The sequence below is a fragment of the Mustelus asterias genome, chromosome 17 (assembly GCF_964213995.1).
Source record: "Mustelus asterias chromosome 17, sMusAst1.hap1.1, whole genome shotgun sequence".
Classification (NCBI taxonomy): Eukaryota; Metazoa; Chordata; class Chondrichthyes; order Carcharhiniformes; family Triakidae; genus Mustelus; species Mustelus asterias.
The window spans coordinates 72,201,138-72,226,342 of NC_135817.1; the positions used below are offsets into that span (position 1 = coordinate 72,201,138).

Consider the following 25,205-nt stretch of genomic DNA (forward strand, 5'->3'; position numbering starts at 1 on the left):
TACTGCACTTTCCAGTTGACATAGGAAGACACGGACATGTCGGGCAACCAATAGTAAAGTTTATTTATTAGTGTCACAAGTAGGCTTACATTAACACTGTAATGAAGTTATGGTGAAAATCCCCGAGTTGCCGCACTCCGGCACCTGTTCGGGTCAATGCACCGAACCAGCATGTTTTTCAGACTGCGGGAGGAAATCGGAGCACCCGGAGGAAACCCACGCAGACACGGGGAGATTGTGCAAAATCCACACAGACAGTGCCCCAAACCGAGGATCGAACCTGGGTTCCTGGTACTGTGAGGCAGCAGTGCTAATCACTGTGCGGAGGTGGATGGTTGGGAGGTCATATGATAAAACCTGTAGGCACATGTCCAACTACAATTGGAAACCCTAATTATGGCTTATCATTGCACTTAAACATATTTCCTCTTGGAGACAGGCAATTTCAAGAATGAGTGAGTGCTAAGGAACTTTAAAACCCTAGTACAAGGGTTGCTGAGAGATGGTTGTGTGCTCAGTGCTTCAAGATCACCAGAATTTCCTGTTTAATGCATTTTCCTAAGATTTAAAATCGATACAGATTATATTTGCGTGTTCTTGTTCAATTGTATCCCTGTCCTTTTGAGCCCAATTTATCAACAGCAACAACTTGAATTTATATAATGCCTTGAATGTAGTCAAGTGTCCTGGGGCACTTTCCCCTTCTGACCAAACTTGTTCTAGACTCCCTCTGCGCATTGGAGATGGTCCAGTACATTTTATTTTACATGCACACACAGACACTCCTATTTCTCCTGATTGAAGTTATGTAAAACTTGTGATTCAGGTTCTACTAGCTAGCAAAGTGATCCTTTTTTAACAATCAGTTGCCATTTTAGAATTAAACTAGGGCTGTCATATGAAGAACCTACAGTAGAGCTCTTGGATGGCTTCACTATTTCATTCTCATTCTAAAAAGATGGACAAATAGATTTACCAATTTGCATTTATATAGCATCCCATCAAGATTCCAAATGTCCCAAACAACCTCAAATAAATTTACAAAAGAAAATTGACAATGCATTTATTATGTAGTCTACCATAGCAGCCATTTTCCCCACACCACATCACAGGATTACCAACAATAGCTTTTCACCATGTTGAACGGGGCATATTGGGCAGGACCCTGGGAGAATTCTCAGCCTTTCACCACACAGTATCAACTGACCTTAAATACCTACTTGTACCACTGGAACAAGCTTAGTTTCATTAAATGTGACATCTCAATAATGAAGAATTCCCTTGAGTTCAGTACTGGAGTGTCAGTCTGAACCACGTTAAAATCAGGAGTGAAACTTGAACTAAACCTTTCTGATTCAGATGAGAATGTCACCAAATATGTCAAACTGATAAACAGGTCTTGCTGGATTATAGTGGATCTGTAATAATCATCCTTGTCCAATATTTAGAACAGAGTTCTACATTTCCAGTTTCTTTTTTTTGGTCAAAACAACAATTTTGATCATGAAATAATATCTACAAATTAAAAGCAGATTTACTTTTAAAAGCAAGCAGATATAAAAGTAGGACTGCTGGAAGGGGCGGCACGGTGGCACAGTAGTTAGCATTGCTGCGTCACAGCGCCAGGGACCCGGGTTCGATTCCCAGCTTGGGTCAGTGTTGGTGTGGAGTTTGCACATCCTCCCCGTGTCTGCGTAGGTTTCCTCTCTCAGTCCAAAGATGTGTGGGTTAGATGGATTGGCCATTATAAATTGTCCCAGGGTCCTGCCCAATATGCCCCGTTCAACATGGTGAAAAGCTATTGTGTACTGTTGGTAATCTTGTGATGTGGTGTGTGGAAAATGGCTGCTATGGTAGACTACATAATAAATGCATTGTCAAATTTATTTGAGAGGTCGTTTGGGACATTTGGAATCTTGATGGGATGCTATGTAAATGCAAATTGGTAAATCTATTTGACCATCTTTTTAGAATGAGAATGAAACAGTGAAGCCATCCAAGAGCTCTATTGTAGGTTCTTCATATGACAACCATAGTTTAATTCTAAAATGGCAACTGATTGCCAAAACTAATCACTTTGCTAGCTGGTGGAATTGGTGTCAGGGGGATTAGGTGGGCTAAATGCATGGGGTTGTGGGGATAGGGCCTGGGCGGGATTGCGGTCGGTGCAGACCCGATGGGCCAAATGGCCTCCTTCTGCACTGTAGGGTTTCTATGACTGAACTTTGGGTGTATTCAATCTTATCCTCATTACTAACCATTGAACTGTGAAATGACTAGAAGTGCAAGGTACAAATTTTAAATGTATATAAGTTTGCAATGATAAATAGCAACACTTTAGAATGAAGCACTGGAATAATAGAATCAATCACATGGTACAATTGAACAGGTACAACCCAGACAGGTCTGTGCTGTGTTTCCAGATTTTCACATCAGATGGCGCTGTTGCACAGCTGAACATTTACTATAGGCCGATAGCTTTTCCTTTCACCCAATGACCTAAGGGTCTATTTTTAAAGTTTTTTAAAAAGTTTGTTTATTTATTAGTCACAAGTAAGGCTTACATTAACACTGCAATGAAGTTACTGTGAAATTCCCCTAGTCGCCACACTCCGGCACCTGTTCGGGCCAATGCACCTAACCAGGGATATGGGGGTAGGGCCTGGATGGGATTGTGGTCGGTGCAGACTCGATGGGCCGAATGGCCTCTTTCTGTACTGTAGGGTTTCTATGATTCCGTGCGTCTTTCAGAGAAACCAGAGCACCCGGAGGAAACCCACGCAGACACGGGGAGAACGTGCAGGTTCTGCACAGACAGTGACCCAAGCCGGGAATCGAACCCAGGTCCCTGGCGCTGTGAGGCAGCAGTGCTAACCACTGTGCCACCGTGCCGCCCCAAGTGGGAGCTGGTTTCTTCGATAGTCACTTTGCAAGAATACAAGGACAAATGGCATCTGATCCAAATAAAAATTATATAAGCTGTGTAATAATGCCATATTTAGGATGCTGGTACATGACGATGCTCTTGCACAGATTTAGTAAAATCTTGTGTAATGGTAACATGGGACCGGCCATTCAACCCCTTCCTTTTCTCAGATGACCAGTTCAAAACACCTTAGGAGTTCAACAATTAGTGCGCTCATGGAAGGTCATCAACCTGCTAACGTTAGCTTTGTTTTCTCTGTTCACAGATATAGCCTGACCCGGTGAGTTTTTCTAGCATTTTCTGATTTTATTTCAGACTTTTCTTTTATCCATTTGGTTTACAAAACTCACCGTCTGGGCTCATACATGAAGAATTGCCACCTGCACAGGGTATCAAGAGGCTGTAGATGCATCCAGCAACAAACAACGTTAGGCGAGAAGGAGAATAAAGTCTTATATCAGTTCTTCTGAAGTTGGGCATTTAGCATGCGTTTGCTAAGCGTCAGTATGCTATATAGCAGCAGGATCCAATTTCAATACTTGTCACAAAGTGATTATAAAATATCCAGTTATCACCTTTTATTCAGTGTTTTTAGAAAAAAACCTCAATTTGCCAATTTCAAAACTCAAACATAAAGTTGCTGAAGATTATTTCACAGATTAAGTAAAGGCAATGGAAATCAGGAATGTTCAATGGTAACACTTACATGAAGAATAGTACTCCATTATGGGATCTTTGCAAAAAGACTTGAAACGCCAGGTGACAACGACATCCTGAGACTGAGAGGATGTGGAATAGTCACATCTTAGAGCAATGGAAGAAAAAAGCATCGTCACACGCTTGGTCTCCTGGACCGTTACCAACAATGCAAGGCATGCTGAAAGAAAGAAAAAGGTAGTCAACAGAACAGAAGACTAAAATATAAACTACTTCAGTTCGGTTCCAACTGAAGCATATTAAAATCATTGCATAGGGTACAAAGCATGATTTTATCATAATTAATATTAATCTTCTGGTTAAAAACCTGTAAGCAATGCTTCTGCTAGCGAGGCAAGCCCATTAGTACATCTTCAGAGCAATGCTATTTTACCACTGAATATTGGAGTTCTGGTCCTGGGCTGGATGCCCACAGTCTGCCCATCATTCAATAGTTCTCAAACAGTAGTCCAGATCTGCTGCAGAGTGTGAAGAAACAGAACAAACTGTTCAGATGAAAGGACCCCACAGCTTTTTGATTGGGAAAAAGCTTGAGAAATCCCCATTGCTGGGATTATTCTGGGGGGGTGTTACGTCAATATAATTTTCAGGTTTTATGGACATTGTTTTGAAAGAACCAATGCTGGATGGTCTCAGAGGTTGAATGTTGCAACCTCCACAGGAACAAAATATTTATATCAAGGCATTGCGTCAGTGATGAGGATTCATTTATCAGTAATTTGAAAAAGTAGGAAGATTTTTTGACCCCTGCCTCCCCCAAACCAGTTAATCTTGCAGAACTAGGATTTTCCAACCAGAATTTAATTGTGAAAGAAGTACTGACTGACTATTTAGGAATGTGACATATTTTGGATTGAAAATTAGAGACTGCTAGGTCATAGAAAGACAACTTATTTGTTTGCAAAAGGAGGACATTTAATATTGCTGGATTTGAGAATGGAAGAAATTTTCCAGAACTTCCCTTGAAGATTAAGGAGGATGTGTCAGGATAGGGTAGATTTACATGTTCTACACACTTGATTCTTAATCCATGTTTTATGTTGATATGGACAGAGTTTGGTTAACAAATACACGTGTACAGGTCTTAGGGTAGAACTATCTGGTTGCTAACAGCCCACACTCAATAAGTAACTAACTCTAATCCATGGTTTATCACAATTCAAAACAGCTCAGTAGTATCTTAAAGTATAGATTCATAGAATCCTACAGTGCAGAAGGAGGCCATTCGGTCCACCAAGCCTGCGCCGACAACAATCCCACTCAAACCCTTTCCTTGTAACCCCATATATTTACCCTGCTAATCTAATCCCCCAACACCAAGGGGCAATTTAGCATGGCCAATCCACCTATCCTGCATGTCTTTGGACTGTGGGAGGAAACCGGAGCATCCAGAGGAAACCCACACAAACACAGGGAGAAACATGCAAACTCCACATAGACAGTGACCCGAGGCTGGAATTGAACCCAGATCCCTGGCGCTGAGGCAGCAGTGCTAACCACTGTGCCACCTGCTAGTTAGATTCATATTTTTGTGGTCTTACAATATCAGAATAAAGGAGCAGAGGCTTGGTTATAATACAATAATATGGGTTCATAATAATGATCTGATGAAAACATAAATTGCAGGGAAAAATATCTCTTACCCCACCTCCATTTGGAAAATGCCTGTAGTGGGATGCAAGAGGCTGGCTCAGAAGGTATTTGGGAAACACCACTTTTTGGCTGCTACTTCTCTCTACACAAACAGTAAGGAGTGAATATGATATCCATAAGTGGCAGCACGGTAGCACAGTGGTTAGCACTGCTGCTTCACAGCTCCAAGGACCTGGGTTCGATTCCCGGCTTGGGTCACTGCCTGTGCGGAGTTTGCACGTTCTCCCCGTGTCTGCGTGGGTTTCCTCCCACAGTCCAAAGATGTGCGGGTTAGGTTGATTGGCCATGCTAAAATTGCCCCTTAGTGTCCTGAGATGCATAGATTAGAGGGATTAGCGGGTAAATATGTAGGGGTAAGGGGGTAGGGCCTGGGTGGGATTGTGGTCGGTGCAGACTCGATGGGCCAAATGGCCTCTTTCTGCACTGTAGGATTTCTATGTTCTATGATAGACTCACAAAATTATTACCCCAAAGCCTATGAGTCAGCTTTGAAACTCACGTCTCAGCCATACATAGATACATTTATTACCCTGACTGATCTGAATCCAGTCTACGCAACTGACAAGAGCGCAAAATAGCAGGTCCAACTTGAAGTAAAGTTTATTTATTAGTCACAAGTAAAGCTTACATTAACACTGCAATGTAGTTACTGTGAAATTCCCCTCGTCACCACATTCCAGTACCTGTTCAGGTCACTGCACCTAACCAGTATGTCTTTCAGACTGTCGGAGGAAACCGGAGCACCCGGAGGAAACCCACACAGACACGGGGAGAACGTGCAGACTCTGCACCGACAGTGACCCAAGCCCGGAATCGAATCCAGGTCCCTGGCGCTGTGAGGCAGCAGTGCTAACCACTGTGCCACCGTGCCAGCCCTTTGTGATCATATTAATTAATTGGATATGTTAAAAAAAAATCAAGGTATCAATGATAAATTTTAATTAAATGGAGAGCAATATTGTATAGAAATGTCTCTAGTCAGTCCTAGTTTTACTAAGGCACCACTTATGGATATAATATTTAGATGGGAGCCGGAGTGTTTAGATTTTGTTCCTAAAATGTACATATAATGCACAATTCCATTTACCAACTTGCATATAAAAAAACAACATTAGGAAGGCCAGCCTTTTTTGTCCAATTTTGAAATGTCAGGATTACAAGGCAATCATCTACAAAATCAGATGCTGCTTACCTTAAATGAAATGGTTCATACAGCTTCTCAAAAGAAAGCGGTCTGTAAACAAACTATCATCGAACTTAATAGAGGTTTATAAAATGATGAAGGGGATAGATAGAGTGAACGTTCAAAGACTATTTCCTCGGGTGGATGGAGCTATTACAAGGGGGCATAACTATAGGATTCGTGGTGGGAGATACAGGAAGGATATCAGAGGTAGGTTCTTTACGCAGAGAGTGGTTGGGGTGTGGAATGGACTGCCTGCAGTGATAGTGGAGTCAGACACTTTAGGAACATTTAAGCGGTTATTGGATAGGCACATGGAGCACACCAGGATGATAGGGAGTGGGATAGCTTGATCTTGGTTTCAGATAAAGCTCGGCACAACATCGTGGGCCGAAGGGCCTGTTCTGTGCTGTACTGTTCTATGTTCTAATAGACTGGAGATAAGAAAGCAACCATGAAGCAGCTGTGTGTGTGGCATCCACTGCGCAAGATATGTAAATCCCTTTGCCACTAGCATGAGTGATGATTATTAACATCATTAGGCAAAGCGAGAGAGAAATAAAGGGAGAAAAGAAAGGGAGCAGAGAGTGGAAAGTCCCCATTTAGCTAAGTGCTTATTTTTATAATTATCTTTTGCTGTGGAGCCCATTCAATGAATGACATATTAGCAGAATTTAGAAGTCCTGTCAAAGTGTATGATTGCATAGAGAAGTATTTAAAACTATTTACTAGAGAGGATATACCAGGAATTCTGTAGTTTAAAAGTTTAAAAAAAGTACAATCTCTGCCAAGTTTGTACTTGTATATTGAATCTAATTCTACTTGTTGGCCCTAGTGTACTAATGAGGCAGTGCATTCCAACCACAACTGCTTACAATGGAAAAGTTCTCTTTCATGTTGCCAATCACTTCAAATCTGTGCCCCATCGCAATTTTTAAAAAATATCCATTCATGGGATGTGGCCGTCACTGGCTTGGCCATTGCCAATTGCCCTTCAGCTGAGGGCATTTAAGAGTCAGTTACATTGCTGTGGGTCTGGAATCACATGTAGGCCAGACCAGGTAAGGACAGCAGATTTCCTTCCCTAAATGGACATTAGTGAACCAGATGGGTTTTTACAACAATCAACAATGGTTTCATGGTCATCGTTAGACTTTTAATTTCAGATTTTTATTGAATTCAAATTATCATCATCTGCCACGGTAGGATTCAAATCCAGGTCCCCAAAGCATTACTCAGACTGGTCCCTGGGTTACTAGTCTAGTGACAATACAACCACGCCACTACCTCCCCTGAGGCAAATAATTGCAACTGGAATTGATCACGGTGTATTTATATATATTTCAATGGGACTACTTTCACAAGGTCAATCTTGTGAAGGGAGTAAAGTACTACGAATTGTACTAATGGCTCACGGAAGGGAAAAATAAGCCCCCTTTAGAATGCATCATGTAGAATTTGGATCAGATGAATATTAAATAAATATTTTCCCCCCCTAGAATAAATCGGATCCATTTAATAACTGAACATGAACACCGAGACGATCAGTCCCACAGGTCTAAAAGCAAATTGTAGCCACAGCCCAAGGTAAAAAAAGTCCAAAAATAACATTGGAGATGCCAGCAAGGGAGTTCATGCGTAGATCAATGTAGTCATCTGTGTCATTAAGAGTGATGAATTATAAGAGAAAGCAAGAAAGGAGGTGAAAGGGGCATTAGTTAGAGACAGCATTTTTCCCCAGGGAAGAAAAGAAATCCAGGCTGCAGATCGGAATGGAATATTTTTATTTATTAATTGTCACAAGTAGACTTGCATTAGTACAGCAATGAAGTTGCTGTGAAAATCCCCTAGTCGCCACACTCCAACGCCTGTTCAGGTACACCGAGGGAGAATTTAGCATGGCCAATGCGCCTAATTAGCAGGTCTTTTGAACTGTAGGAGGAAACCAGAGCACCTGGAGGAAACCCACACAGACACGGGGAGACGTGATGTGGAGTTGCTGACGTTGGACTGGGGTAGGCACAGTAAGTAGTCTCACAACACCAGGTTAAAGTCCAACAGGTTTATTTGGTAGCACGAGCTTTCGGAGCGCTGCCCCTTCATCAGGTGAGTGCAGGATTTGGTTCACAAACAGGGCATATATAGACACAAACTTAATTACAAGATAATGGTTGGAATGCAAGTCTTAACAGGTAATCAAGTTTTTACAGGTGCAGACAATGTGAGTGGAGAGAGGGTTAAGCACAGGTTAAAGAGGTGTGTATTGTTTCCAGCCAGGACAGTTAATGAGATTTTGCAAGCCCAGGCAAGTCGTGGGGGTTACAGATAGTGTGACATGAACCCAAGATCCCGGTTGAGGCCGTCCTCATGTGTGCGGAACTTGGCTATCAGTTTTTGCTCAGCGATTCTGCGTCGTCTTGTGTCATGAAGGCCACCTTGGAGAACGCTTACCCGAAGATCAGAGGCTGAACGCCCTTGACTGCTGAAGCGTTCCCCGACAGGGAGGATTGTCGAGCGGTGTCCATTCATCCGTTGTTGTAGTGTCTGCATGGTCTCGCCAATGTACCATGCCTCGGGACATGTCCACATGTAACTGTACCACCGTGCCTTTCCGTGTGAGGGACACACAGCCACTGGCAGTATCATTCTCGTCCTGCTCTGCGGTTGCAGGTTCAGTTGCAGAAGTTGCGAGTTTAGTGACCACCTCCTCAATGAAACCTCACAACTGAACATACTGCTGGGTTAGGGACAGGCTGCAGTGTTTCTGAAAACCCTCGGTGGGTAATGCCTCCTGCGGAGAGCTCGTTCCTTTTCCTTCTCCTGCAACAGCTCATTTTCTCGAGTGTTTGCTCATTCTCCAGCTGATGCTGCAGTACAAGGAGGCTGCATCTACAGCCCCATGACTGGGAACATGTCATCTACTCCAAAACCTTTCAGAAGCACACAACTCCTTCTAAAATTCCTAACTTCGCACAATTTCCGCAATAACCCAGTTCTTCCAGTCAAAAGGGGCAACACGGTGGCACAGTGGTTAGCACTGCTGCCTCACAGCGCCAGGGACCCGGGTTCGATTCCCGGCTTGGGTCACTGCCTGTGTGGAGTTTGTACGTTCTCCCCGTGTCTGCGTGGGTTTCCTCCGGTTGGTCCGGTTTCCTCCCACAGTTCAAAGATATGCAGATTAGGTAGATTGGCCATGCTAAAAAGAATTGCCCCTTAGTGTCAGGGGATTAGCTAGGGTAAATGCATGTGGTTATGGGATAGAGCCTGGGTGGGATTGTGGTTGGTGCAGACTCGATGGGCCAAATGGCCTCCTTCTGCACTGTACGATTCTATGAAAAGCAATTCACCTGCAAGTCTGATGGCAATGCCTTTGAATAGGTGAATATTCCCATACAGCTGAACATGTGGCATGTTTAAGAGATAACCATAAGCAAGCCGGTGAGGTAAGATATCAAATCAACTTTAGATGCTGACATTGTCATAATCTGCCCATTCTCAATACCTGGGCTATCATCTTCTATACCCTGCTCAACCCTGGAACACCTAGATAACAAGGACACCTACGTCAGACTCCTATTTATTGACTACAGTTCAGCCTTCAACACTATTATTCCCACGAAACTCATGTCCAAACTCTGTGGCCTGGGCCTCGGCACCTCCCCCTGCGACTGGATCCTGAACTTCCTAACTCACAGACCACAATCAGTAAGGATAGGCAACAACACCTCCTCCACGATCATCCTCAACACTAGTGCCCCACAAGGCTGTGTTCTCAGCCCCCTACTATACTCCTTGTACACCTAAGACTGTGTAGCCAAATTCTCCTCCAATTCAATTTTCAGGTTTGCTGACAACACCACCGTAGTGGGTCGGATCTCAAACAATGACGAGACAGAGTATAGGAAGAAGATAGAGAATCTGGTGAACTGGTGCAGCAACAATAATCTCTCCCTCAATGTCAACAAAACGAAGGAGATTGTCATCGCCTTCAGGAAGTGTAAAGGAGAACATGCCCCTGTCTACATCAATGGGGACAAAGTAGAAAGGGTTGAGAGCTTCACGTTTTTAGGTATCCAGATCACCAACAACCTATCCTGGTCCCCCCATGCTGACACTATAGTTAAGAAAGCCCACCAACGCCTCTACATTCTCAGAAGACTAAGAAAATTTGGCATGCCAGCTACGACTCTCTCCAACCTTTACAGATGCGCCATAGAAAGCATTCTTTCTGGTTGTATCACAGCTTGACATAGCTCCTGCTCTGCCCAAGACCGCAAGGAACTACAAAAGGTCGTGAATGTAGCCCAATCCATCACGCAAACCAGCCTCCCATCCATTGACTCTGTCTGCACTTCCTGCTGCCTTGGCAAAGCACCCAGCATAATTAAGGACCCCACGCACCCCGGACATTCTCTCTTCCACCTTCTTCTGTCGGGAAAAAGATACAAAAGTCTGAAGTCACGTACCAACCGACTCAAGAACAGCTTCTTCCCTGCTGCTGTCAGACTTTTGAATGGAGTTACCTTGCATTAAGTTGATCTTTCTCTACACCCTGTAACACTGGCTGTAACACTACATTTTGCACTCTTCTCTATCAACTGTATGTTTTGTCTGTGTAGCGCGCAAGAAACAATACTTTTCACTGTATGTTAACACGTGACAATAATAAATCAAATCAAAATCAAAAATAGCATTTGGCATAATCTGCACCAGAAGTGGCTGGGAGCAGCCTCCCTTTCCCCCGTGACCGCACGCTGCCATATTTCACCTTTACCAGCTCCCAGAATCACTAAAACTCTGATACAACGGAATAGAATTTTGCAGCCTCAGTAAAACTGAACCAACAGGCATAGCCAGGTGTTCTAGGTGGGGTGGCACAGTGGTTAGCACTGCTGCCTCACAGCCCCGCCAGGGACCCGGGTTCAATTCCCAGCTTCGGTCACTGTCTGTGTGGAGTTTGCACGTTCTCCCCGTGTCTGCGTGGGTTTCCTCCGGGTGATCCAGTTTCCTCCCACAGTCCAAAAGACTGTGGGAGGAAATTGGTGAACTGGCCATGCTAAATTCTTCCTCAGTGTACCCGAACAAGTGCCGGAGTGTGGCGACTCGGGGATTTTCACAGTACCTCCATTACAGTATTAACGTAAACCTACTTGTGACTAATAAATTAACTTTACAGATGGCAAAATTGAAGCAAGAAACTTTCCAATTTAGGAGATGCAGTTGGGTGTGCTGTACTTGCCTTCTTCTGAAACTAGCACATTAACAACAAACTAAATCACAAATGCAGAAATGTATTAAACAGTGTATCACAAGGCAAACATTTCAAAGCTCAAACATTTAATCAATGATGAGGCTTTGACCTCCTGTGGTTACTGTTATCTGAACATCTTGATTCGTTTGCAGCCTTTAATCAGGCACCCCTTGACTGCAGTTATTCTTGATTATTTACTCTATTTTAGTATCAGATGTAAACAACTAGACCTGCATTTAATTGTTGGGAAATCAGCATATCAATACGCGAGAGAAAAGCCAAGTGCGCTGGTGAGTATGGAGGTTAATCATATCACTGCTACTTATTTATTGCTTTAATGAATATATGTTCAACAAACCGAGTTATAGAAATATTACAGTTCAAAGACTTTAGCAGGAATAAGCATATTCAGACTTTAGCAGGAATAAGTGTATTCAATGTGCCTAAGGAGGTCATTTAAATATGTTAATAACTACAAAAATAAATTGAAAATTGCTGAGCTTTTCGTAAATCATTTCAGGACTGTTCCTGTGTCAGTCAGTAATTAAGCAGGCCTATCAAAGGGTACAAAGTCCAATATATTCCCATAATGAGAAAAAGGAGTGTTTCAAAAGCTGGGATTTTATGGGTGAAGAGGGGAATCTATTCAAATTTGAGGAGGTGAATTATAGGGAATGGAATGTCCTGAAACAAACCACTGTTGAAACTTAGTTTATAACTAGGTTGTTTTTTTTTAATAAATAAAAAGGAAACAAGATAGCCTTTAATATTCTTGCTTTAAAGTAATACCAAGTATAAGAATATAGAAATAGAATGCAGCAATTAGACTGGAACTCCAATGTTAACTCAAGGCACGGGTTCAGGATAGGGGCAATGATGGAATGTGGTCTGGGTCATTTTCCTGATCTTGACAGGAACCAATAGCTGGCAAGCCGAGACTTTGGTCGCCAGTAGATTACCCCACAGTCAGCTGTAAGTATATTGCAGGGGCTTGGGAAGCAATCACAGTCAAGGGAATGGGAGGAAGCCCAGGGCAGAGCTCTTTATGGATCGTGAAAAAATAAATTTGCACATTCTCCCTGTGTCTGCATGGGTTTCCTCTGGCTGCTCTGGTTTCCTCCCACAGTCCAAAGATGTGCGGGTTAGGTTGATTCGCCGTGCTTAATTGACCCTAGTGTCAGGGGAATTAACAGGGTAAATATATAGGGTTACAGGAACAGGGCCTGAGTGGGATTATGGTCAGTGCAGACTCAAAGGGCTGAATGGCCTCCTGCTGCATTGTAGGGATTCTACTCTATGAAAATTAAGCTTCTTGGCCAACTTCTGCCCGCTGCCAAATTTCTATGGCATACCTGGCATGTGCTTGGGGTCATGAGGCTGCATGGTAAAATGATGTAAGAAGTTTAACAACACCAGGTTAAAGTCCAACAGGTTTATTTGGTAGCAAAAGCCACACAAGCTTTCGGAGCTCCAAGCCCCTTCTTCAGGTGAGTGGGAATTCTGTTCACAAACAGAGCATATAAAGACACAAACTCAATTTACATGAATAATGTGTCTTTATATGCTCTGTTTGTGAACAGAATACCCACTCACCTGAAGATGGGGCTTGGAGCTCCGAAAGCTTGTGTGGCTTTTGCTACCAAATAAACCTGTTGGACTTTAACCTGGTGTTGTTAAACTTCTTACTGTGTTTACCCCAGTCCAACGCCGGCATCTCCACATCATGGTAAAATGATGCCAGGGCTTGACGTCTGCATATTTATGATGCCTTTGTCTGCCAATGGCAAGGCCTCACAAACTGCCAAAAATGTGCCAACTGAGCAGGCAGCAGCAGCCAATCCAATGAGGAAAATCCAGACTCTATTTAACTCCTTGATGCACCATCTCTTTGGCAGGTGTGGGAAAGGGGTGACTAAAAATCCAAGTTTAAAAAAACATGCTGACTTGAGTTTGCTTCTGTCATTCCTCGATACTAGACAATACATTTTCCATGTTGTAAATCAAAGTTATGAAGGTTAGGAACTTGAATTTTGTACAAGATATTTAGATTTGATTTATTATTGTCACATATATATTATCATACAGTGAAAAGTGCACGCTATACAGACAAAGCATACTGTTCATAGAGTACATAGGGGAGAAGGAAAGGAGAGAGTTCGGACTGTAGTGTTACAGCTATAGCTAGGGTGTGGAGAAAGATCAACTTAATGCAAGGTAGGTCCATTCAAAAGTCTGTTGGCAGCAGGGAAGAAGCTGTTCTCGAGTCGATTGGTACTCAGACTTTGGTATCTTTTTCCCAAAGGAAAAAGGTGGACGAGAGAATGTCCGGGGTGCATGGGGTCCTTAATTATGCTGGCTGCTTTTCTGAGGCAGCGGGAAGTGTAGACAGAGTCAATTGATGGGAGGCTTGTTTGCATGATGGGTTGGGTATCATTCACGACCCTTTGTATTTTCTTGCAGTCTTGGACAGAGCAGGAGCCATACCAAGCTGTGATACAACCAGAAAAAATGCTTTCTATGGTGCATCTGTAAAAGTTGGAGAGAGTGGTAGCTGACATGCCAAATTTCCTTAGTCTTCTGAGGAAGAAGAAGGGTTGGTGGGCTTTCTTAACTATACTGTCAGCATGGGGGGGGGGGGGGGGGGGGGAGAGGGGGGGGGAGACCAGGACAGGTTGGTGGTGATCTGGATGCCTAAAAACTTGAAGCTCTCAAATTCTTTCGAAATTACAACACAAATGGATTTTTTTTTAAAATAGTAAACGCTGCAGATGACTTAGTCTGCTGCCCTTAAAGGGTTAACAAAAACTGAGTTTCAAATGAAACTCAGATAAGAATGCAACAACTGGTTATTGCACAACTCACCACATCGTTGTTGCTGGTCATGCAGCTAGTTAACAATTACCGACAATAAATGCTTGAGGCGGTTTTATATTTCAGGATTGCTGCTAAGGAACAGCATGAAATATGACAACCTTTGGCAAGCTCCAAACAAACAAGACTGAAAAATTAAATGGCTCAACCACTAACTTAACAATTGGGATGCTAACTGTGAAGCAATTTAGCCAGTGGATTAATCAGAAAACAATAGAAATGCACTAATCTACATTTTAAAAGTCTGGAAAAACCTTGCTTAGGAGCGACAGAAGAAACAAATGTAACTGGAGAACAAGAGCGTGGAGGTCACAGGGCTACGCTTGAATGTCTTTACTCCAAAGATCCTGTTGAGATCACCTTTTGACACTGGATTTAAAAATGACTCCAATATATGATTAGGATGGCTTCAGACCACAGATCTGAAACATTTATACTGGTCACTCCTCAGCCTCAAGCCAGGGTGGCAGTGAGGGTTAGGGTGCTTAGGTTACTTAGTAGTGCTTGGAAATGGGGAGACAGAGCAAAACTGAAAGTAATCTAGCATTCCCAGTCCTCAGTGTTTGTCAATGACACCTGGCGCAATTTCTGTACAGATTTCAAATCAAGCTTCAAGTATTTGAAAAATTGACGTTTACTTTGTTACAAAGAACAAGAACAAGGAACAATACAGCACAGGAACAGGGCCTTCGGCCCTCCAAGCCCGCGCCGCTCCCTGGTCCAAACTAGACCATTCTTTTGTATCCCTCCATTCCCACTCCGTTCATGTGGCTATCTAGATAAGTCTTAAACGTTCCCAGTGTGTCCGCCTCCACCACCTTGCCCGGCAGCGCATTCCAGGCCCCCACCACCCTCTGTGTAAAATACGTCCGTCTGATATCCGTGTTAAACCTCCCCCCCCCCTCACCTTGAACCTATGACCCCTCGTGAACGTCACCACCGATCTGGGAAAAAGCTTCCCACCGTTCACCCTATCTATGCCTTTCATAAGTTTATACACCTCTATTAGGTCACCCCTCATCCTCCGTTACTTTAATATAAAAGACACCCGAAAGCAGCATCCATGTTAAATGGCCGAAGAAAGAGATTGGCACACAAACTGCAAAAACCCGTGAAGCAGAAAGCTCTGTTGCAGCCAAGCCAAAAGAGAACAGAGTTTGATTTGGAAATATGAGCCTCGTGCCTTTAAAATAACTAAAACACTTCAATCTTTCTATTGTAACTGTATGGTTTCATATAGCTACTGTCCACAGAGTGCTAACTTCAGATCTTATTTATTCTGTACCCTTAATTCTCTGACGGTCGATTGGCAAGACAAGGTCATGTTTAATTTTCATTCTTTAATGGAAAAATTTCAGATTTCACAAACAACAAAACGTATGATTCAATACAACGTCCCATCCATTGCAAACACAAAGAAAAAAAAAGGTTAGTTTATTCATTAGTGTCACAAGTAGGCTTACATTAACACTGCAATGAAGTTACTTTGAAAATCCTCTAGTTGCCTGTTCGGGTACACGAAGGAAGAATTTAGCATGGACAAATGCACCTAACCGGCACTTCTTTCGAACTGTTGGTGATTGACTTCTTTTTGAGGCTGCCAGTCCTTTTCCTCTGGCTTGCTGAATCCCGCAAGGTCTGGTGAAGACAGCTGGGCTGGAGAGAGTGCGCTGGGCTGGTATTTAAATATGGCATTGGGGTCTTGGAACCGGTCAGCTGACGGCAGGCGAGTGAATCAGCTGTCAGCCCACCGGAGACTCGGAGGGGAATTAATGAGGTTCCAAGTGCAGAATCTGGCAGGGGAATCGTGCCATTCTAGACCAGCAGCAAAGGTGCCAGAGGCTGCCCGCCACTGCACTTAGTCTCAAAAGTGAAGAATTCCACAATGAGTGGAGGGTCCAGGATTAGAAAATGAAATGGTGTTGACATAAATGGTTCCCCATGGAAAATTAATTCATCGTTTGTGAAAATCTTGGGATATACTGCAGATGCAATATAAATGCAAGAGGGCGGCACAGTGGTTGGCACTGCTGCCTCACAGTGCCAGGGACCCGGGTTCGATTCCCAGCTTGGGTCACTGTCTGTGTAGAGTTTGCACATTCTCCCCATGTCTGCGTGGGTTTCCTCCGGGTGCTCTGGTTTCCTCTCACAGTCTGAAAGACGTGCTGGTTAGGGTGCATTGACCCGAGCAGGCGCCAGAATGAGGCGACTAGTGGAATTTCACAGTAACTTCATTGCAGTGTTAATGTAAGCCTCACTTGTGACTAATAAATAGACTTTAAAAAACTTTAAGTTAAAAACACTTGAGCATAAGAATGACATAAGCACTCAAGAATGACAAGTCCCTGGAGGAGTACTTGAATGCACAATCTTCAGAGCAAGAGGTGAGAGCAGAGGAGTAAAAGAGATGTACAGAGTAGAGCTGGTTCCATCAGTTCACAAAAAAAACCTGATCCCATGTCTTTGGATGATGTCCGGTTGCAGGGGTGGGACGAGAGGCTGTTGCTATGGATGCTCCAGTAAATGAAACAGAAACAAAGGTTAAGTGGAGTCCCATTCATGAAGGAGTGTCAGAGGAGGATGGAATGATCAATGGTGTAAAAGGCTGCAGAGAATTTGAGTACAAGGAAGGAAAATGATTTTACTTAGGGTTTTTTCAGTGCTGTCGCAAGGCTGGGCACCTAAAGTAAAAGTTTATTTATTAGTCCAAGTAAGGCTTACATTAACACTGCAATGAAGTTTCTGTGAAATTCCCGTAGTTGCCACAGTTCGGCGCCTGTTCAGGTCAATGCATCTAACCAGCACATCTTTCGGAATGTGGGAGGAAACCAGAGCACCCAGAGGAAACCCATGCAGACACGGGGAGAACCTGCAAACTCCGCACAGACAGTGACCCAAGCCGGGATTGGAACCCGGGTCCCTGGCGCTGTGAAGCACAGTAAGAAGTCTGAAACACCAGATTAAAGTCCAATAGGTTTATTTGATAGCACAAGCCACAAACTTTCGGAGCACTGCCCCTTCATCAGGTGAGTGGGAGTTGTGTTCACAAACAGGGCATATATAGACGTATAGACAGGCTGTGAAGCAGCAGTGCTAACCACTGCACCACTGTGCCGCCCCTCACTAAAGAGGCATTCAAACAAGGAGTTGCAGGAAAGGTAGTAGGTGATATTATGATCAAGGACTTGAGAAGAAAGATAGTTGAAGACAAGATGGAAGTTTGTAAGGCGAGGGGCCAATCACAGATATTTTTTGAGGAGGGGTAGGGACAATGTACAGTGACAACGGTTGTTTGAAAGGGTGGGAAACGGTACCCAAAGAAAGATGAACTATTTGTAACATCAGTTTGCAAAGATACAAGAAAGGGAAATTGGATGATCTGGAATTAATGGAAATTGATTCAAGGGAGCAGAAGGTGGATCTCAGTCAAGATGCACTTGAATAAGGCATGGGGAAGAAAGAAGGACTCCAGAGCTGGGGCAAGGCAGCCTTGGGCGGATTAGCAAAGGGAAATGAATGGAACGTGGCAATCTTAAGTGATGGGAAAATCCATGTGCTCCCTGCATTCCTTGGAGAGAGTGGTTGGTTTATAACAGAGAAAAGCCAGGGGTATTCTTGCTCCTCGGTGTGTTCCTGGGTTTTGGCAGAGGAACAAAGCCTTAAAAATACTTAATCCTTCAATGGTCTATGATTTACTGAGGGCAATTGCATCAAATTGTCTGCCTACCGCTCCTCAAAAAATATCTGTGATTGGCCCCTCTCCTTACAAACTTCCATCTTGTCTTCAACTATCTTTCTTCTCAAGTGGGGGAATGGCTGTGCAGATCAACAATTACAAAAAGTATCATGGCAAACCAAGAACCAAAGAATAGACAGCTGGGAGTTTGCAAGTGCTGTTGCCAATGTCTTGTGAAAAACAATGAAATGGAATTGGGAAGTGGTAGAGGAATGTAGACAGTGAGGAATACAAGATAGTAGTTAAGAATATCTGTGACCAAGACAATGTGGGTGAATAAACCATGTGAAATGGATGTCTAGGAAAATGGATGGGTAGGTTTGTTTATATGGAGGGAGAGATTCAGAGTGGACTGCAAGGCAATGAAATCCAGGAAAAGAATTCAAATCACCAAGGAGTCACTCAGTTCAGTGCTCGAGGAGAAGAAAGTTGGGAAAAACACAAGGTGGAGCTTGAAAGGCAAAGCAATTTTAAAGAAGGAATCAAGGTGTCTGAAAGCAAAAAGGTACCAGAAGAGAAAGGGGACAGGAAATAAAAAAACTAAAGTGTGATTTAGTGATAAGGGTATTGCCAAGACTGTAGCAGTTGGGCAGAACAGATAGAATCAGGGCAGGAAAGGAAGGCACAAAGCATTAGTACCTGTGAGTCAAGTTTCACTTATAATCATGAGGTTAATAAAATGAAAATTGCGATAAGATGTTTTACTACATAAAGCATGCAGTGTACATTAACATGATGCAAAAGGATTGGATTCATTTCAATAGGTAAAGCCTTAACTATTTTCAATATTACTCAAGTAAAAACACAAATACTGACGAGTTTTTCAACATTTGTACTACGTTAAAATGCTGGAGCTTTGAAATACAATTGCATAGCAAGAGCGATACCAGAGCTGCAACTTTAAACAGACCAACGTCCTTGACCTACAGGCACAGTGCAAATCAAAGAACTGACGCGGATATCAGACAACGCCTTATTAATAATCGTTTAGGACTATAAAGAAACATAGCAATGTTGTCTATTGATTTTCAGTATAATCATGATAATGAGAGATCAGTTGCATAGAAATCTGACGATGATAAGCGACAGAAAAGTTGATATACATGGTCTTGCAAAATACTTAGCTATAATCGAATAGAAGATTTGAGGGATTGAATGGCCAACCTTCATTCAGCAAGTGGCAAGTTAGAGGAAGAGCAAAATAAAGTCAACTTGCATTATAAAAATACTATATTTGGTTATGCTATTTGTTCACTAAATAATTCTCCAAACTATCACGCCTATCTGCAAAATGTGGTATGTGAAAGGAAAAGGAAGGCCTGGAAGGCCAAATGCAGGTAATCAAACTGGAAAAAATCCTTCAGAATAGAGCAATAACTAACAAGAGCATTGCAACTATTCAAAAAAACAAGGTGAAGTGTGAGATTCACATAGAAGCAGATATCGAAAACGATTAGAGAAACCTCTCATATCAGTTTTGTTACGACCCCTATAGCAGACCACTAATGCTCAAAAAGAAATTCAAACTTCCAGCTAATAGCTGGAAAGGAGGACATGACAAGATTGCACGTTTTAAAATTTTTACTCTGTCTCACAGCACCAGGGACACAGGTTCAATTCCCAGCTCGGGTCACTGTCTGTGCGGAGTTTGCACGTTCTTCCTGTGTCTGCATGGGTTTCCTCCGGGTGCTCTGCTTTCCTCTCACAGTCTGAAGGACATGCTGGTCAGGTGCATTGGCTATGCTAAATACTCCCTCAGTGTACCCGAACAGGTGCTGGAATGTGGCGACTAGCGGATTTTCACAGTAACTTCATTGCAGTGTTAATGTAAGCCTACTTGTCACAACAATAAATAAACTTTAAAAAAAACCAAGCAGTCTCTGCTGACCACACTAAACTTGTCAGCTGATCTTTACAATGGCGTCCTCTGCATTCTTCCCCATGGCAATGCAAATCACTTGGGCCTTATGATAACCCCCACGAGTTCCATGGGGAATTTCTAGGTAGATATACTAATTAGCTATCCTTGAGAGCCCAAATCTCTTTCATCATGGAACTAAATGGACAACTGTTTACAACCTGACATTTTCAATATTTTTCTGGGACTTTGGAGATTCACAATCTCCACTGTTAACACAGACTGCTGCCATTGTCTCCAAATACAAATGCCTTGCACTTTTTTCCCAATAAAATGATTTAAACCTCCATTGATCTCTAACAATCAAACCACCAAGGCTTAGTGTTAGTTCATAGGGAAAGCAAATGGAATGTTGGCCTTTATTTCAAAAGGAATGGAATATAAAAGCAGGGAATTCTTACTGAAACTACGCAAGGCACTACTAGTTAGTCCACACCTGGATTATGAAGAACAGTTTTGGTCCCCTTATCTAAGGGAAGATATTCCGGATTGGAGGCAGTCCAGAGAAGGTTCACTCGTTTGATTCAGAGTATTGAGGGATTTTCTTAGGAAGAGATGTTGAGTAGATTGAGCCTGTACTCATGGGAGTTTAGAAGAATGAAAGGTGGCGACCTTATTGAAACATATAGAATTCTCAGAGGGCTTGACAGGATAGATACTGAAGGTTGTTTCCCTTTGTGAGAGTCTCGGACCAGAAGGCATAAGTAGTAGCCCATTTAAACCAGATAAAAAGGAATTTCTTTGCTCAGAGGGTAGTGAATCTGTGGAATTATTTACTGCAGAGGGCTATATAGAAGCTGGATCATTATGTATATTCGAGGCTGAGATAGACAGATTTTTTTTTAAATCAGTAAGTGAATCAAGATAATGGGGAATAAGGTGGGAAAGTAGATTGAGGATTATTGTATCAGATCAGCCATGATCTCATTGAATGGACTCGATGGGCCGAATGGTCCACTTCTGCTCCTAAGTCACATGGTCTAGGTGGACTTCAGAATGGGTTACTTGACCCCCACCCTCCTTCATTTTACCCCAAATTTAAAAATATAGCCCAAAACAATCGTTTACACCACTATTCAATAACAATAATCTCTTCCTCAATGTCAGTAAAACAAAGGAGATTGTCATCGACTTCAGGAAACGTAAAGGAGGACATGCCACTCTCTACATCAACAGTGATGAAGTGGAAATGGTTCAGAGCTTCAAGTTTCTAGGTATCCAAATCACCAAACTGTCCTGGTCCCTCCATGCTGAAGCTATAGTTAATAAAGCCCACCAACTCCTCTACTTTCTCAGGAGGCTAAGGAAACTTGGCATGTCCATATGATTCTCATCATTTTTAAAAAATTAAACAGGTGCACCATAGAAAGCATCCTTTCAGATGTATCACAGCTTGGTAGGGCTCCTGCTCTGACCTGGACTGCAAGAAACTACAAAGGGATGTGAACGAAGCCCAGTCCTTCATGCAAACCAGCCTCCCACCCATTGACTTTGTCCACCACTTCCTGCTGCCTCAGAAAAGCAGCCAGCATAATCAAGTACCACAATGTACCCCAGACATACTCTCTACCATCTACTCTGTCGGGAAAGAGATACAAAAGTCTGAGATCACACACCGACCGACTCAAAAACTGCTGCCATCAGACTTTTGAATGGACCTACCATATATTAAGATCTTTCTCTACATGCTATCTGTAACTGCAACACCTTATTCTGCACCCTCTCCTTTCCTTCTCCCCTACATACTCAATGAACAGTATGTTTTGTCTGTATAACACACAAGAAACAATACTTTTCACTGTATCCCAATACATGTGACAGTAATAAATGTTGTTATATTAGCTATTAGCTGTAAAGAATGTGGGGTGGAGGTGAGATTGGGATGAAATGAGAAAGTCTGCAATGGAAATTGGTCACCTCTGTTGTTAAGATACTGGAATTTTATAAAGCTTGTTTTAAAAACAAAACAAAAAAGGTATGAGATAATCAAGTGCATACTGGTAAGTATTGAAAAATCGGTGCAGGAAGTCCTGCATTTAAACTTCTCCACCAACACTTATTTAGAAAAAAACTGAACAAGCCAAAACAATGATAAACAAGGTGGCAGCCGGGTAGATGGGGTGGTTATGGTGAGTGTAACGCGCAATACCTGTAACCCAGGTATAGGAGGAGCAATGAGAAAGACAGTACCTGAAAATACCTTCCATATTAGATCAACTGAAGACACCATCCCCACCCACACCACACACACACAACCAAATGGGAATCACTTTGAAGTCGGAACAATGAAGAAAAGAGTGGTCGGGCAAGGGATTCATGAGATACTTTTCTACAAGAGAGGACTTTATACCATCTTTCTGCTTTTGGCGCTGGATTGTAGTTTACCCAGGCGAATCCCTCTCAAAGACCTCAATGCAATGAAGGGAGGTCGATCCAGTCAGCCTGTCAGTAAAGGCGGGCAGCGCTCCCTTTGATCTCTCAGCTTTAGCACTGGGTCAATCCCGACACACCTGTTCATCCCCCACACACACACCTGATCATCCGGCCAACACGCAGGCGCGCCCAGGTAAGCATCAAAAACACCCAACTCCATGTTTTGCGAGGATGAGAATAGTCAGAGCAGCAGATTCACTCAGTGTTCACCCAGCTTACCCAAGGCCAGCAGAGTTTTGTACATCACCCAGGGGTGCTCCTCCCCATCGCTTTCCTTACCTGTCTGAGTGAAGGAGAACACCATGTAAGCGCTGAGTTTCCTCATTGCTAATTCTTTCTAAACTCTCCGGCCCTTTGCTTCACTTTCCCAAACTCATCGCCAAGTGCCGCCTTGATTTCCGGTGATAAATGCCACTGGTCGTTTCTCCCCGCCTCTTGCTCTGTGTTGTTTTTCTCTCTCTCTCTCCTGCTGAACCGGTTTATTGTGTACAGGGACTGCACTGACTTCGTTTCACAATAAAAGTCCTCAGCCTCCAAACAGGTGGGGCACGTGACCTCAGAGCTACTCCCTGACTGGCAGCTCAATGTGACCACACCAGACTCCATGCATAAAGATGGTAAATGTAGCGGAACAAAAGAAATCTTAAAATGAACCTATCTGCTATTCAGGATCGAGAAATCTGTTGTCATTCAGTGTCCTGCAAAGAGAAGGATAACATTGACATTACACTACAGTGGCTTATTCAGCACTCCAAATCGAGGCATTGCTGAGGTTGGTCTCCTGTTATAGAAGATTGTAAGAAGTCTCACAACACCAGGTTAAAGTCCAACTATTGTAGACAACCTATCCATCCTTGGAAAGAAGTATGGAAGAGCAAAGCCTAACTCAGCTGGGCCTGAGTCCATCAATCCCAGTTCTTGTTAATATGGACCTCTTCTTTGCGTTCCTTTGACTTTCGGTCATTTTCTACGTTTAAAGAAAACCTGTGCCATTCGACAGTAATGCAGAGTAATCATAAACTATTTCTGTAAGCCTCGTGCACATGGCTTCATTATTTGAAAGATGCCTCTGTTTAAAAAAAAAAACAACAAAAATCTTCCCCTCCCACTGCCCCTTTCTCATTCAAGGGAGGTGAGTGTCGCTGGCAAGTCATATTGCCCCTCTCAAATTGTCCTATGAAATGGAAACCTGATGAAGGATTGCGATTCCTAATAAACCTGTTGGACTTTAACTTGGTGTTGTGAGACTTCTTACTGTGTCCAATGAAAGATGGTGGTGAGCATCTGCTTAAATTGCTAGAATACAAATATCCATTCCCTCCACCACTGACGCTCAGGAGCAGCAATGTGTACTATCTACAAGATGCACTGCAGAAATTCATCAAAGATCCTCAGACAGCACCTTCTAAACCCACGACCACTTCCACCTAGAAAGACAAAGGCTGCAGATACATAGAAACACCATCATCATCAAGTTCCACTCCATGCCACTCACCATCCTGACTTGGAAATATATCGCCGTTCCTTCGCAGCCACTGGGTTAAAATCCTGGAATTCCCTCCATAACAGCATTGTGAGTCAATACCTAGCATGTGGACTGCAGCTTTTCAAGAAGGCAGCTCACCACCACCTTCTCAAGGCAATTAGGGATAAGCAATAAATGCTGGCCAGCCAGCGACGCCCATGTCCCATGAATGAATTTTAAAAATCTATTGCAGTGGTTTTGGTATTACTGAATTGCGTGCTCAACTAATTTAGAGGCAGTTAAGTTTCAATCACCTTGTTGTGGGGCTGTAGTCACATATAGACCAGGCAGAGTAAGGATAGAAGGTTTCCTTCCCTGAAGGACATGTGTGAACTAATTGGGTTTTTACTGTAATCCAGGAGTCTCACTGTTTATTACTGAAACTGTGATAGAGTTTTTAACAATAAAACATCCCAAGGGGCTTCACGGAAGGACCATAAAATAAAGAATGACAACAGGCTACATCAAGGGCTATTAGGGCAAAAGCTTAGGCAAAGAGGTAGGTTTAAAGGGATATCTTAAAGGAGAAAAAGAAGGTAGGGAGGGTGTATCAGAGCTGAAAGCATAAGCAACTGAAGGCACAGCCATCAATAGTGGGGCAATTCAAATTGGGGATACACGAGGTTAGAATTAGAGCAATGTAAATATCTCAGAAGCTTGTTGGACTGGGGGAATTTACAAATATAGATAAGGGACAAGTACATGAAGGGACTTGAAAACAAGGATGAGAACAATAAAATCAAGGGTGATTGGGGGAACAGGACTTCTTGTTGCAAGTTAAGACACAGGCAGCAGAGGTTAGGATGCTTCAAGTCTATGGAGAGCAGAACATGTGAGACCAGCCAGGAATGCAGTGGAATAGTCCAATCTAGAAGTACCAAAGGCATGAATGAGGGTTTCAGCATTGGATGAGCTGAGATGGGTGAGGTAAGGCAATGTTATAGAGGTGGAAATAGGGACAGTTGAATATGAGTTTGGAAGTCCATTCAGGA

At 43.0% G+C, this 25,205-nt stretch overlaps 1 protein-coding gene and 1 long non-coding RNA gene across 2 annotated transcripts in view; one reads left to right on the forward strand and one right to left on the reverse strand.

Moving 5' to 3' along the window:
• The window catches only part of ildr1a (immunoglobulin-like domain containing receptor 1a), a 42,232-nt gene extending 19,108 nt beyond the window's left edge, over nucleotides 1–23,124 (reverse strand). Inside the window, exons 1-2 of the mRNA XM_078232958.1 lie at nucleotides 22,968–23,124; nucleotides 3,633–3,803 (exon numbers count right to left, since the gene is read on the reverse strand). Of these exons, the coding sequence (XP_078089084.1) occupies nucleotides 3,633–3,803; nucleotides 22,968–23,013 (217 nt within the window). The 5' untranslated portion in view covers nucleotides 23,014–23,124. The remainder of the gene's footprint in view (nucleotides 1–3,632; nucleotides 3,804–22,967) is intronic.
• Nucleotides 22,522–25,205, forward strand: part of LOC144506613 (uncharacterized) — a 49,272-nt gene continuing 46,588 nt past the window's right edge. The window contains exon 1 of the long non-coding RNA XR_013499928.1: nucleotides 22,522–22,821. This is a non-coding gene — a long non-coding RNA (uncharacterized LOC144506613). The remainder of the gene's footprint in view (nucleotides 22,822–25,205) is intronic.